At 44.3% G+C, this 14,496-nt stretch overlaps 3 protein-coding genes across 4 annotated transcripts; 1 reads left to right on the top strand and 2 right to left on the bottom strand.

The window, feature by feature from the left end:
- Positions 1 to 5,545: 5,545 nt before the first annotated feature.
- On the bottom strand, positions 5,546 to 9,052 carry NCBP2 (nuclear cap binding protein subunit 2). The gene is made up of 4 exons (XM_009089171.4): positions 8,843 to 9,052; positions 8,567 to 8,748; positions 7,705 to 7,843; positions 5,546 to 7,121 (listed from the first exon to the last, which is right to left on the bottom strand). Exons 1-4 carry the CDS (start codon positions 8,921 to 8,923, stop codon positions 7,050 to 7,052), a joined length of 474 nt encoding a protein of 157 aa, XP_009087419.1. The 5' UTR covers positions 8,924 to 9,052; the 3' UTR covers positions 5,546 to 7,049.
- Positions 9,053 to 9,119: 67 nt separating this feature from the next.
- Positions 9,120 to 9,811, top strand: NCBP2AS2 (NCBP2 antisense 2 (head to head)). Its single transcript, XM_050978170.1, has one exon. The coding sequence runs from the start codon at positions 9,139 to 9,141 to the stop codon at positions 9,391 to 9,393; it is 255 nt and encodes an 84-aa protein (XP_050834127.1). The 5' UTR covers positions 9,120 to 9,138; the 3' UTR covers positions 9,394 to 9,811.
- A 137-nt stretch (positions 9,812 to 9,948) lies between these two features.
- PIGZ (phosphatidylinositol glycan anchor biosynthesis class Z) lies at positions 9,949 to 14,432 on the bottom strand. Of its 2 annotated transcripts, XR_007778285.1 has the most exons (3): positions 14,288 to 14,432; positions 11,522 to 13,848; positions 9,949 to 11,486 (listed from the first exon to the last, which is right to left on the bottom strand). XR_007778285.1 is itself a non-coding variant. In XM_009089461.4 (2 exons), the coding sequence occupies exons 1-2, from the start codon at positions 14,403 to 14,405 to the stop codon at positions 12,269 to 12,271; spliced, it is 1,698 nt and encodes a 565-aa protein (XP_009087709.3). In that variant the 5' UTR covers positions 14,406 to 14,432; the 3' UTR covers positions 9,949 to 12,268. The 2 variants fall into 2 exon arrangements, 1 of the variants encoding a protein (XP_009087709.3); XM_009089461.4 differs by having other exon boundaries at positions 9,949 to 13,848.
- Positions 14,433 to 14,496: the final 64 nt, after the last annotated feature.

Raw genomic sequence — 14,496 nt, 5'->3', positions numbered from 1 at the left:
GTTGAGAGAGTGAAGCCACTGAGTATAGCTCCATATCACAGTGACCCACCAGTTCATGCCCAGAAGGGACACAGCTCAGAGCATCTCTGTTTCTTCCAGAGTTAGCCCAGAACCTAATCATCCTTCCACAAAAATCAAGAGATGCTAGTGAATGCTATAAATGGCAAACAGAACTCAAAACAGATGTGTTGTTATGCAGCACAGCAGTGATGTCATTGCTGACATGTATGTTGCATCAGCACTCAATATGGGGCCTTTTTCACCATTGCAAGGGTGCAACATACTCAGATTATGGAACTGCAAATACAACAGTAGATGCAAAAAGCTTTTCCCTTCTAGGTTTATGTCCCTGTTCATAGGATGTGTTTTGTTTATAAAGAAAATAACCTCACATATGTGAAGCTTCACAAGTTCAAGTGCTCAGCACACTTAGCAAAAATATTCTAATGTCGCTCACATCTAGAAACCAAGATCCTTTTCTCTTAAAAAACTGTCCCCACAGAAGACAGCAAAAATTCTGTCTCCCATTCTCTTCCCTGGCCTATACACAGTAATGCCAAGAAGGTCTCAATTAATTCTCTTAATTCAAAGGGTCTTTTCACACACCCTAAAAAAAAAAAAAAAAAAATCAAAGAAAAAGTAGGTCCTCCTTGTGCTATATTCAACAAGTTCAAGCCCACTGAAAACAGTTATTTCACTCAAAAACTAAGCTGTGAATAGTCTAAAAAACACTGGAATTTCACAGAGGGTGAAACTGAATTAATAAAAGGTTCAAAAGGAACATTCATTTTGTACAGACTTTGAAGAAACTATCCTGACATTTTTCTCAACAAATGGGAATACTGTTCATGACCTGAGGGCTTTCTTTAAGGATCATAAATAGAACATTTCCTATTTGAATGGAACTAGAATTCCTAATAACATAATGACATTTTATACTTTCCCTCTTTCAATACCCATCTTTGAATCATTTCTGAAAAGCAACAATGTAATCCTTACAAATGCAGAACATCTTTCCTCCATTTAAAAGGAAGGATGAATAGAAATTGATGCTTTACCTCTAGCTTTTGTCACCACTATTCCTTTGCAGTTTCAGTCTCTCACATCTCTACTTAAGTTGTACTGTCACTGATGGAAGCTCCGGCAACAACATATTCAGCAATAAAAAAAAGTTTTAAAAAATGAATTATTTTAAAATTTTAACACAAAATGCATTTTTATTATATGATTTCTACACTGGAAAATCAATTACACCTTAGAATTAAAAAAAAATTAAAACTTGCTTTTTAAAAGGCCCTATTACTCTATACTTACACTTGACTTTGTTCTGGTATTGTGTATTTGGAAATCACAAAGCTCATTTCCTAGGACTGTAATGATATGCAGTTAAGAGAGGAGAACTTCCTTGTTAATTACATAGCCCAGTATAAACTCCTGGCTAATACCGAAAAAGCAATTCTTGAGAGGCAATTCTGCATTTTATGTGCACTAACATATCCACTTAAAATCTATTAAAATGTAAAATATTAAAAACCTAGAAGACAGACTCCAGTACTGTCACATTAAGTTTAATCCAGACTAAACTTCATGTGGATAATCTGTAAACCTCCAGTGCAAACCAGCAGCTCTCTCCAGGGCTGCTCAGCCAACTCCACTGTCAGGGCCCATCACAGCCCTGAGCACCTGAAAGCTTTAGGACAGGCAGCACTCAGCCTTGCAAATGTTTTTTCCTCTCTCAGGACAACTCTTCATCTGGGAATCACTAATTACCCTCAGATTTGTCTGAAGCCCTGGCTCATTCTCTCATTCTCAATTCCACAGTGTCACCAAGGAAGGAGTTGTGCCACTGTTTAGGGAGAGCTCCAGCCTGCCCAGCACTTGGCCCGGGCAGGAGGACAATTCACAGAGCAGAGGAACAGCACCACTCCTCCACAGACATCAAAGTGATTTGTTTTCTAACAGGGAATGAGTCACTCTCATGCCTGTTAAAGTTCAATTAAACGTCTTTAGGGGGAAATTTATGATTAAACACAGAATCAACACTGTTGATGGATACCACATATTTATCCAGGCTTCTGGGCCTCTTTTAATATTTGATTTTGCTTTAATGACCATTATGTGTCTAGAACCTGAATTACTGACAAATTAGCTACAATCTTCCCTCACTTCATATCCTTCCAGGTTTCTGCACTCTTCTGAAACAAGGTCTTTCCTGTAAAACTCTGTAAACCAAGTAGTATCTGCTGGCCATCATGGCCTTGGATTCTGAGAAAAATTCTGTCCTGCACATGATTATGGACAATTATCCTGAGGAACTTTTGGAATTCCTTTCAAAATGCTCTCAGTACTTTTTGTGACACTGTTTTGCCCAGCCTCCCTAACTCACTTTGAGATGTAACTCAGGAGTCAGTGCTGCTTCCAAAGGCACTTCAAGAATTCTCCTGGCATGCCACCATGTTACATGTTTAGTTTATGGAGAAATAAGTAGATAAAGTTCATTAAAACACATGCAGTGCTTTAGTACTATGCACACAGATCTCACTGAACTCCATGGGAGATAAAACTAAGTTCCTGACAAGACTGCACCCTATAAAACAATTGAACAAAACACCCCCCATGACTCACAGAGTGAGTGTCAGAGATCTGAGTAACTTTAAAAAATCTCTGCTTAATCTCCCACTCATACACCAGCACACACCTGCTCCTGGCATCTGTGCAGAATGGACTTTGTAAAATTGCTGCTTGAAGGCTTTTTCACATTAATATGTAGATTCCAAAGAGCAAATTCAGCTGGAGATTTAAAGCAGCAGAAAAAGTGCAGATTTAATGGGAAGAAGCTCTTTCCAGTTCATGGAAACATACTCCTCCTCTTACAGGAGTAAATTCAGAGAGGGGAAAAAACCCTACAAAACCCAAACCACAAGCCACTCCTTTACCAGTCTGCACAATCTCTCAGTTCTATGGTGTTGGTGTTGTGAGGCATCCTACACATCAGCAACCTTAAGGCACTCCTAACTCTACTGGTTCAAGGCTTGTAGAACACCATTTAATCAGTCACCAAACACTTTTGTTTCAAGCAGAATTCTAAGATGCAAGAGTTTCTTCAAGAAACACAGACACTGCCTTAGTTGCACAGTGAAATGAGACATTTTCAGAACACATCATTCCTTCCCCAACAGCTCCTCAGCTGGCAGAATCCCCGCAGCCCCTGCTCATCTGGAGCCAGACATGGCTTCTCACGACACCTTGTGGCAGCAGCACCAGCTGACAGGGCTTTTGTCTTCAAAAATAACTTAAGATGTGAAACAATTATATTACAGAAAATCAAACACAAACCAAAAAGCACCAGCTAACAATCAATTAATCTGAAGAATAGCAACAATTTTCAAAACAGGAACATTGCCCATAAAAATAAAGACACAAAGCATAAAATAATAGAAGCATTATTTTAAAGCAATAAAGTCAGAAAAACTGAAACAATCTAATTTTCTGAAACAATCTAATGCAATTTGAAGTGTATGTGAGCTAAAGATGTACAACAATAATAATACAAGTGTGAACTATGGCTTTCAGGTGGAAACTAAAATAACCTTGGAGAATAATATTACCTCAGTGAAGTAAAGCACATCTTTGTCTCAGAAAGCAGGTTCAGAAGCAGAGTAGCAGGAAGGTTATCCTCATAAATTGTGGAACCCCAACACAAGAATTGATCTCTCCTACTTTCAGAAAGGAGTGTCTCAAGATCAGCAAACTCTCTTCTCATGTAAGCGTCCTCTACCTCCAGGGGTGAAATATACTTTGTATCTTTATGCTGTTACACAGGCTTAAATACAAATACTATTATTTCATGGATTCAAAACCACAATGTATGTTTTGAAGCCCAGGACACTTCTCTCCCCCTTCTCCACCAATTTTTTGGTACACCAGGTACAGTGGCAAGGCCCTAGGCTTACCTGAAAGTACCAAATACACTCAGCTAGGAGAAACCTGAGAGTGCAAAGAAAAATGCACACCCTAATCCGTCTTCATTTATATGCTCTGGCATGAGGTACAACCTGTGCTTTAGAAACTCAAAAAGACAAGAGTTTATGAGCAGATCAGTCTCTCTGGACTGCATTCCTTTAACTAGGATTGTCTTTCCCCTAGAGATGAAACCATGTACAAACCATGTCAATTTTAGTCATTTTCATCAATTTTTTCCTTCACAAGACGCCTAATCTGACAAGATGTGGATTATGAAGTGCTGGATATTAGTTTAAATAGTTTCAGTATTTTTTTTTTAGTTCTCTGTGTAGAAAGGACTGTTAATGCCATCAGTTGTTGTGCCTGCACCAACTTGAGCAGGAACTTGTCAGCTGCACAGGGCAGTGAAGTAGCCTAACACAGAGACCACCTTGGGATGAGCCTGCCCTAGACCCTGCTAATGGGATTCTTGTGTCAGCCATTGAAAACAAATGTCTCTAATGCTTTTACACTCCACTGATTTTACCCAGTAATTCCCAGACTCAAATGTTATGAATACAAATCTTATTTGCAGCCATTGCTGCCTAAGAGAGGTATGTGAATCACCTCAGGAGCCTGCACCAGTCTGAGGAAAGACTGAAGCTGTCACTGCTTTAATTTCTAACAGCCTCCCTTCCATCAAGGCATATCTAAGTTTCCACTCATATTTTTAGCTGCTGGGTTTTTTAGGGATACAATTCCATAAAAGTAGCTAATTATGATGAACAAGTGCTTAGAAATGCTAACACAGAGCTCGAACTTCCATGAAAGCGTTTGTAATTGTAATGAAGTGGCTTATCCAAGAAGCATGGGAGATTCTGTCCTTCCAAGACAACCCAATCACAATGCACCAGCATGCCAGAAAGCTGAAGAAGTCCCCAGAGAACTTTCAAAGACTTGATTCAGTTCCTTTCATTAAGCACTAGGTTCAGCAGACCCAGATGAAATTTCAGTTAGGGAAGGTAACAATCAAACCATGTTCAATTTCCTCTATACTGACCTTTTGAGATTCTAAGAGTTCACAGGACATACCACGTGGTTTTAAATCCCATTGTGATTGGTATCTCTCAAAACAGAAAATCTTACTTTAAAATATATTCTTTCCAGACCCACTGCACATATAGAGCAAAGAACAGTGATCATTGTGACAGACAATCTTATTACTACCTCCATCTCATTTGAGAATGACTTTTTGAGAAGTACTGGCAGTAGTTACAATAAAAAACAATTTGAGCCCTCATTTTTATAAGGAAGATCACCTTGAAAATTACTTCATACACAGCAAAGACTTTCACATTTACTTCACTATCAAGAAACAATTTCTGTCCTGTAATCCAAAGAAATTCCAACCAGAATGAAAAGCATTAACCAAACACCTTTCAGAATCCAGCTAAGAACAGAACACGCCTGAAAATCCAGCCAAAGGGAAAGAATATTCATTATTTCTATCTTTTAAGAGACTAAAACAAAGGATGTGACCAAGAGTCTAAATAAAGCTTCTTTAGTTCACTGATTCTGTTTTAAAAAAAAAAGTAACAAACCATTTTAATGTTGCAGCTTTATTTAAAAGAAAGTGACTTTACAATTTTTGGTAACATATTTTTTATACAAACTTGATACAATGAAAAATAAACTTCAGCAGTGTTCTAGAGTAGATGACAGGCTATAAACTCATAGTCAAATGTATTATATTGGAAAAGGTAATTTTGTTCAAAGCTTATTTGCAGACCAGCACCAAGTAATCCCAAAAGTCTAGTTTTACTTGACATGCCAAAAACCCTCAAACTCACACTTCCTAAGTAAGGAGTTGTTCAATCTCACTTGTCTTCAAATTTACACTAACAGTTGTGATTAACTGTAAACAAGAAACATCAAAATTTCCTACAATACCTTCAGGAAGTTAAGCTCAACTTTTGTACACCTTTGACAGTTTATGAGGAGTCATGGACAACAAGGTGTTTGCACAAAACTTCAGTAATTGCCATTTACATGGAACTCAGAAGTCCATCAAAATTCCAACACATCAACAAGCAGTATGAATAGGATCCAGCAGGGAAAGAGAAAAACCAAAATACAACAAGCTACACAATTCTGAAATCCTTTTACCATTCTTATCACATGCTCGGTAGACAGCAAAACTCCTCGCAAAACTCTTTTATTTCTATTTTTAAGTTGTCTGAAATCAAGTTTCTAAAATAGAAAACCTGTTTTGGGAAGAAACTTTCTCATAAACCCAATTCCTCAAACATCCTATTTAGGGGGTAACTTGGCTTCATGCAACCCTTACAGGCACAGCCCTGTAAGGGCTCAAATATTAAGCCCTCAAATATGAAGGCTGTAGAGATCTACCAGATGGGGCAAAATATTAATACTCAAACTGTGAAATAACAGTACTGTAATTCTTGTATTTGCTCTTCTCTGTCATGCAATCACAACTGTACTTTGCAGAAGACAGCAGAGGTCTGTTTCCTGCTCTCTGCTTCTCACTTCATGACTCCTGAACTCAATCTAATCTGTTTTATTATGGCTGTTCATGTAAACCTTCTAGGAACAGCATAAATGGAAAAGGATGCTAATCCAGTAATGCCAGAAAATCTGCAAATTAAAAGTCTTCTCTAGAAATTGAAATATTTCCTTACAAATTCCACTTCCTTTTCAGGCTTTTTGCCTTCTGCTTTCCTTTGTGAAACCCCCACCAATCATCCTTTTCACTGTCCTCCACCCTGTGATCCCAATGTAAACAAAACCCAGTAGAATAATCAAGTTTTGCCAGAGAACAAAAAAAGCACCATAACATTATATCTTTGTTCCTTTCAGTAAGTTATAGCAGCATTTTGAGACCAAAGCCTCAGCATTCTAATGCTTAAAGCCTTCCCCCCAGGTCCTCTGCAATGCTTTGGATCCTGGTATTAAAACAAAGAGGTATTGAACAGAGGATGTGCTCACAGGAACTTGGACAGGAGTTTCAGTGAACTGTGTGTAAAAGACCTACTTTGTGCCTGGGGACATTTACTATGCAGATTTGGTTCTCTTGTGAGGCTGAGGAGTCACTGGCACTGAACAGTTTTGCCATAGCCACCTCTTCCAGCATCATAATCTTGCCGATACTCATCTCGGACCTAATGAAAGAGGGAGAAAGGGAAGTCCAGAAAAGACAAGGAAAAACAATTTTTCGAAAACTGTTAGACCATTAGAATACAGTCACACTGAAATCACAACATCTAAGTGGCTACATGGAGCTGTCTGACCAAACAGAAGGTGAAGTGCATCATACAAAAGGCCAGAACAGCATAAAGCAACTTCCTCTTTTATCGTGTCTGGGGACTCTCTAATCACCACATCCCAAGCAAGGATGGCCAGCCTGGGGCTTTGGCAGTACAAGCCACTGCCACCGGCTCCACCTGGGGTAAGCCAACTGCTGTCCTGTGTGTTCCTAACACCCCCTTACATTTTCTGGGCTTACTTAAAAGCATTATCTCGCCAGGCAGCCAAGAGTTGTTTCTGCAAGTACTTCTAGTGAAATTTAGGAAGGAGTTATTTATTCCTAGTGGATTATACTGCCATTGATCAGATGTCTTCCAGTGTTATCTTAAATGATGACTCCTAAGCCGCTATTTCTGAAATTTTTCTGTGTTCATTCAAAATCAAGAAGTCTGGCAAAGTCACCATTCCCTTAAAACCCCGGGCTGTACAACAACCTACCTGCCCCCCTGATCGTCCACGGCCATACTGCCTACCCTCCTTAAACCCTGCATCCCAATCTGTCCTTATGATTCTGTCATCCAGTCTGGTCCCGTTGATGTAGCGCATTGCATTTTCAGCATCTCCTCTGGCATAATACCTTTGGAATACGTTAACGAAAGAAACAGACTTCTATTTTCACCACATGGAAAAAAGAACAATGTGAAATTGCTACAAAACCAAGTCTTTTTTTGAACCCCTTTTTATGAAGCTACACCATCTAAAAAAACTGCTAGTGAAAGGGTGAAACATGCAACAATTCAAGCATTAAAAAGTTTGTCAATCATGCCAACATTTAACAGAACAAAGCTCTATTACTAAAGAGTGGGAAGCCCCAGGCATGCTCTGTTCATGCTAGAAACTTTCACCAGTGTGGTGAGTTCACTGGAAGCAGTAAGAGAATGATCCTCAGAAACGTGCACATAATGAAGTCACACGACAGGGATGAAAGATGCCAACAGAAACTTTACGCGTGTGTTTGTATGAAAAGAAAGACCTTTTTACCTCGGCCCGGAGAATATGAATTTATTACAGAGGTCAAGTACCCAACAGATGTCTGAGTTAAAGTATCAAATGAAAGCAATCTGCTAACCCCACTCGACATGCAGTGTATGCTCGAATACAGAATCATGGTTGGAAAAGACCTGTAAGACCATCACGTCTAACCGTGACACCAGCATTGCTCTCTCTCGCCAGGGTCCCCCACAACCGCTTTAGCAAATGATTAATTTTATCCTCGGAAAACTCCCCCTTAACTCAGAGCCTGAAGTGCAGAGCAGTTCACCCACACCCTGACAGCTCCTGCCGCGCTGCACAAGGATACTCCACGAAGCAGAAGCCGCAGGCGGTTTTCTTCACTTTGTCCAGCCCCATGATGACCTTTTTAATGTCGCCGCTTTTGCCGAAGAGCTCGTGGATCTGCTCCTCCGTGGTGTAGAAGGAGAGGTTTCCCACATAGAGCGTGCAGCTCTTCCTCAGCAGCCGCTCCTGGTCGTACCGCGTCCCCTGGGCCGCAAGGACACAGCGTTACCTCGGGGCTCGGCTTGGCCGGGTCCGGCCCGGCCGGACCGCGCGGCACCCGCCCCCGACCGCGGCTCACCCGGAAGTGTTGGTCCCGGTACTGGCTGAGTTCGGCGTAGGAGTCGCTGCGCAGGATGCTCAGGGTGCCGCCGAAACTCATGGCGGCGGCGGCCGAGACGAGACCAACCCAACCCCGCACGGCCCGGCCCGGCCGTGCCTAGCACAGGACGGCCCGACACCACGCTGCCCTCACCACGCCTCGCCGCCTTACCGCGTCCTGCGGTCGCCGGGCGCGCAGCCAATGGCGAGGCAGTGCGCGACTCTCGCGAGGGCGGCGGGGCGGGGCGTGCGGCATCTCTCGCGAGAGCGGCGGCCATGGCGCTGCTGCGGGCGCTGCTGCTGCTACTCTCCAGCCCGCGGCTCGTGGAGCGGCTCTCGGAGTCGAGGCCCATCCGCGCCGCTGCCCGGGTCACCGCCAGCGCCCTCACCCGCGGCCAGCGTGACCTGGCCCCGCGCCTGCTTCGCCTGCGCGACGCCTTCCTTGCCGAGCTCAAGGACGGCGCCCGAGCGCGGGGGTGGCCGTGGCCGCCCGGGCCGGGCCGCGGCGGCCGCCCCGGATCAGCGCCGTGATCGCCTCTTCGAGCGGGAGGCAGCTGCGGACAGCGCCGGGGAGGAGACGGGAACCGCCGCCGCTTCCCTGCGCCGAGCGCACGGAGCGCGTTGGAACCGGCAGGTGAAGGGCCCTGGGAGCAGGTGACAGCGGGGCACCGCAGCCACTGCGGACCCCGGCGGTGCCCGGGAGGTGGATGGCGGGCTGCCAACTGGACGATGCGTTCCTCATCGCGTGGCCTGGAGCGACCTCGGGAAAGCATGAACACGGGAAGCTGCTCCTCATCGGTTTCATGGATTTCTATTTCAAAGACAATTTACACGTCCCAAGGCTCTCAGGAACAAGCAGACTCACTTTCTAATCACCCACAATGCTGTGAAGATTGTCACTTTAAGCGCTTGATAAGAAACTTGAAATAAAATCACAATGCTCGCAGGAGTACCTGTAACAATGTCTCTGTATACAGGAGTAATACTCTATATTTGATACAGTTTTGTTACAAAAAGGGTTTTCAGTGATGATGATGGACAGGATAACGGACTCTTACAGGAATGTAGAAGAGATTCAGTAGCCATCATAAAAGCACACTTCAAGTCTGTTGTAGCAAGAAGGGTTTACAGGGGAAAAATGACCAATAGAGGCACCCTGAATATAAATGGAAATACGGCTATATAATGGAAAATGTTGCATCCATCACATATAATGCCTAGGGCAGGTTTGCTTAAGACGCTGTATCTGATGACATCTATGACACTACAGCAGTTAACCTTCCTTCAGAGCATGTGTCACTGTTTAATCCAGCTGAGTAGAGGTTCAGTTAACTGGGGAGGATCATTTCTACTCCTTTTATCATCCCAGGTGAGAAGAACCTTGTACTTAGTCTGAGATACAGTTTCCTGCATTGCTGGTAAAGTTAAACCTCCAGCATGGATGGAGAAACTGCATCTACAGTGTAAATTCAGAGTTCTGGCTGGCAACATAAAAGCAGTATATTGTTAATCTGAGCTGGTATTTGTAGTCCAGGTTCTGTTGCTGGCTCTCTCCAGGTTACCTGTGCAGTGGTAGAGAAGTCATCATCCCATGGGAATGGTGCCCCATTACATCCCCCAAGAGTTTCAAGATGTACCCCACTCAGACTGCCAGAATTCGTAAGTTTTATGAAAATGATGTTAAAATATTTAAGTTGTTTAGGAAAGGCTGAAAATGGGAAGCAGGACATGGAGTAACAGCTGTGGCACACTGTTGTGTCATCCCAGTGTAAGAGAGCAAAAAGAAAACTTGGAAAATACATTTGCTGTCACAATGCTTTCACAACTACTTACACTACTTTGTGAGTCACCAGTATTAAGACCTTCTCTCCCCTGCCTCCCCCCAAACACACACCTTTAATTTACAGGCAAGCCAGCAGTGCAGAGTGAAGGATGTGGGATGAACATACAGGCAACACAAAACAAAATGCTTTACAAGAGAGCGAGAGCTATGTTTCCCAAAACAGAAAAATCATTCATACATTCATTTTTCCTAGATTCTCCTTAGAGCCTGGCATCAACCTGTATTATTCTTGTCTCTGTTGAAAGCCTGGCTCTTAAGACCTTATGTAAGGTTGTGTGGGTGAAGAACTGCCAAAAACATTACCACCTTTCCGAGCAAAAATAATTCAAGTGTCAGATTTGTTTCAGAGAGAGGGGCTTGATCTACAATTCATGTGCCAAGTCAGGATGTTTTGGATCCAGAAGCTCACGTAGGCAAAAACCAAATATTGTAGACCATGCTATGCTATTGAGAATATGCGCTATTGCCAGCTGAATCTCAGTTGTTGGTGTCCAGTTTAAAAAGAGACTGCTCTCCACTGGAAAGCCAGGATAGGAGCTGTCATTCCCACTGAGCTGATTTAATGGGGATCAGTCAGTGCACGGGGAGGAGGCGCAGGAGATGCGGCTCCTCCCTCGAGGCTGCCCTCCGTCCACGGCGGCAGAATCGGAGGATCTCTGACATGTGCTGAGACCGTTCAGAGATGCATCTGGTGCAACGGCACGAAGGATCAAATCCCCCCCAGTTACCACTTTCTGTCTGCGCAGCTCCTCGATCCACCTCCCGCAGGACCTGCCGCGCGCTCTGCCGGGGTGACAGTCGTGACAGAGCAGCGACAGCTGCGAGAGGAGCGGTTGGAGCGCGCTAGGGAAGGAGTGCCCGAGCTGCAGCCGCGGAACACCGCGCACGCTTAATGTCATCACGGGGCTGCCCTCCCGAGCTGCCCGGGGCGGTACGTGGGTAGCACGTTCACGAGGATGGAACTGTGACAAGGAAGGCTAAACAGGCAAAGCTTGGATTTTAGGATTTAGCACAAGCACTTAGCCTGAAGCATCCTCCATGTTCTAAATCAGATTCTGCCAGATCAGTGCTGGAGATTCTTCAAGACGGACCCACCCAAGGCAGTGGTGACTGCAATCTGGTCTAATGAATTTTTAAGAACATAAAATAAAAGATTACTGAGTCAGACCAGCTTTTATCTAACCCTGTAACCTCTCTCCAGCAGCTGAATTAATGCCTATTATCAGTAAACACCCCACAGTCCCCAAACCCTGACAGATTATTAGAGTTTTCAAAAATAAATCTCACATGGAAACAGCTACGTTTCAATCACAGTTTTGGTGGGCTCTGATTTCATCCTCTCTCTCCAGGGGAAGTACAAAAGATCATATTAAATACCACAGGGCTGAGTAAGTAAAATTTTAAGCAGGTTTTATCCAGAACTGGCTACCCTAAGAGTGTGAGGAATGGGAATAAAGAGATGTGGGAGAGCTCCCAGTGCCATTTCTGATGCTGAAAGGGGGGGGTGTATGAAAGAGGAAGGTCTCACACCACCATCAGTCAGCACCCAAATGAAGTAAAAGACTAAAACTTTGTTCTACTAAAATAAAGGCTCTGATGATCTCTGTTTAGCTCAAGGATGTAAAGTCCTAACTGACTCCTCCAATTTCCACTGGATAGGACACGTATTTGTGGTGGGTCTTCCATTGATAAGTGAGGAAATATCAAAGTCTCGTTCTTGAATGAGACACCACACTTTGTAATTGTGGCTCTGATAGTACCAGGGATTATAATAAAGATGTGACAGTTGCTGCAGGTAAAATTGCTTGCTCGCTGCTCTACTGTCTGGCAGAGGGTTTCTTCTCCAGCCCCAGCCATGTCAATGACTTCCACATGCTCATCTGTCTTCTTGATATTGAGCAGAGACCTCGGAGGCATATAGGTGTGTGCAAAGAGCAGAGTGTAGTGCTGTGGATGGCTTGAGGATTCTGGAGAATGGATGAGCTGCTCCAAGTGAAACAAACAGGGAATGAGCCCTCCCTGGTGTAAGCACCCAAATAGAAGTGCCCCCAGAAGGTTGAACAGAACAATGAGGAGCTTCCATTTCACAGCTCTGTTTGGTGATGCGCTGAACAGGACCAATGGCAGGATGAGAGGGATGAGAAACCGAGGCTCCTGGTGACTGAACAGGGAGAGAAATGCCAAAGGAACAAAATAAAACAGCAGCAACGTTGGACTGCCCTCAGAATGCACCAAGAGCCCAGGCAGCCCACGGCAACACCATCTGACCAGCATTAACTGATGGACATACTTCTTTAGCATTTTAAAGCCAGCACCGATGGCCAGAATATGTAAGATACCAAACAGCATCACTCCATTGACTGTAAAATGTGTAACTCGTGGGTGGCTTCCATGCAGTGCAAGATTATGAGGATTAAGATTATAGCTGAGAAAATTGAAGGGGGTTACTACCATTTTGTCATGTAATTGAACGATTACATCAATTAGGCTGCTCTTGTTAGTGTAGAGGTTGTCTAAGCTCACGGAGGTAAAATAGAAGGTGTCAGCAGTTATGAAAACAAAAGCGGTAAAACATGCACATAGGATAAACTTCAAAAAGTCATTTATGAGAGTTTTAATGCTCTTTTGAGAGTCAACAATTAAACCAGCCCAGTAAAGCAGGGGCATTAGAGCAAATGCCAGAAAGGTTGGCCTGTTGAAAAACCCAGCAGTTGTTATGACACCTAAGAGAGAGCTGCTTCTAGGCTCTGCTGAGCAGCCACTGGACTTCCTTGAAGAAACCAGTACCATGAGAAGAGCAAAGAGAAGTCCTTCAAGTGTGTTGGTAAACGTTCTTGTATAAAACACCAGCGTGACATAGGATCCAGCAAGAAGTACCAGTGCTTTCCACGGATCTGCTCCCCAGAAAGGGGCCAATCGATAAACGCTATAGTCGAGTATGAAAGAGAAGATTGTAAAGAACAGGCGAGGAGATACAAGGAGAGTGTAGCTGTTGATGCAACTTGAACATATGTCCAACTGCTGCAAAGACTTGATTACCCAGTACGTAACTCCTGATGTCATTAATGGGAAAACAACTGTTCTGCAAGGAGAGTTGGAAAGGAACTCCCACGGATAATAGACCTGTAGATTTAAAATATCTCCTACAAAGGAAGAGAAAAATACATATAGATAATAAAAAATACATATAGATAATATATTTTATTCAGTAATTCAGCATTAGGGATACTACTTGGTATAAGAGGTATCACAATACAGAGCAGCTCCTAAACTTTTGAAACTGGTGTCAACCTTGACATTTTTAGGAGCGTGCCATTCATTTTCACAAAACATCGAGAAGTCTGTCACAGTAATGTGGTTAGAGGCGCCACTCGCTGTGGACAGCACAGAGCAGGAACCCACCCACCGGGCCAGCGCTGCGGATCCTCTCCTGCCCGGCTTGCGGGACTCGCTGTGTGACAGAGCGGGATCCCACGGGAACACCCGCCTGGCCGGCGATGCGGGACACGGTGCCCGTGGCCGAGCCGCTTCGCGTCCCCTCGAGCCCGCGCGGGGTCACCCCGTTCCGGGCTCACGCCTTACCTGCCATGACCTCGGGCGCCTGGAAGAACTCGTCGGGGTGCAGGTACCCGCTCTGCGGCAGGAGGCACCAGCCCGCCCGCAGCGCCGCCAGCAGCGCCCACAGAGCCCACGCCACCATGGCGGCCCCGGCCCCTCACGCAGCACCGCCAGGGGGCGCGCGGCGCACGGACGAGACGCCGCAGCGGGAGCCCGGCGCGCATGCGCAGCGC

The sequence above is a fragment of the Serinus canaria genome, chromosome 9 (assembly GCF_022539315.1).
Source record: "Serinus canaria isolate serCan28SL12 chromosome 9, serCan2020, whole genome shotgun sequence".
In the NCBI taxonomy this organism is placed as follows: Eukaryota; Metazoa; Chordata; class Aves; order Passeriformes; family Fringillidae; genus Serinus; species Serinus canaria.
The sequence above is the reverse complement of the archived record's forward strand: the minus strand, read 5'-3'. Positions and strand labels throughout refer to the sequence as shown.

Coding starts and splice junctions, on each gene's coding strand:
- PIGZ (XM_009089461.4), bottom strand. CDS start 14,405: ATGGTGGCGTGGGCTCTGTGGGCGCTGCTGGCGGCGCTGCGGGCGGGC. Junction 13,849..14,287: donor GGCGCCCGAGGTCATGGCAG/GTAAGGCGTGAG, acceptor CTTCCTTTGTAG/GAGATATTTTAAATCTACAG.
- NCBP2 (XM_009089171.4), bottom strand. CDS start 8,923: ATGAGTTTCGGCGGCACCCTGAGCATCCTGCGCAGCGACTCCTACGCC. Junction 8,749..8,842: donor ACCGGGACCAACACTTCCGG/GTGAGCCGCGGT, acceptor CTTGCGGCCCAG/GGGACGCGGTACGACCAGGA. Junction 7,844..8,566: donor TGCGGCTTCTGCTTCGTGGA/GTATCCTTGTGC, acceptor CGTATTCCAAAG/GTATTATGCCAGAGGAGATG.
- NCBP2AS2 (XM_050978170.1), top strand. CDS start 9,139: ATGGCGCTGCTGCGGGCGCTGCTGCTGCTACTCTCCAGCCCGCGGCTC.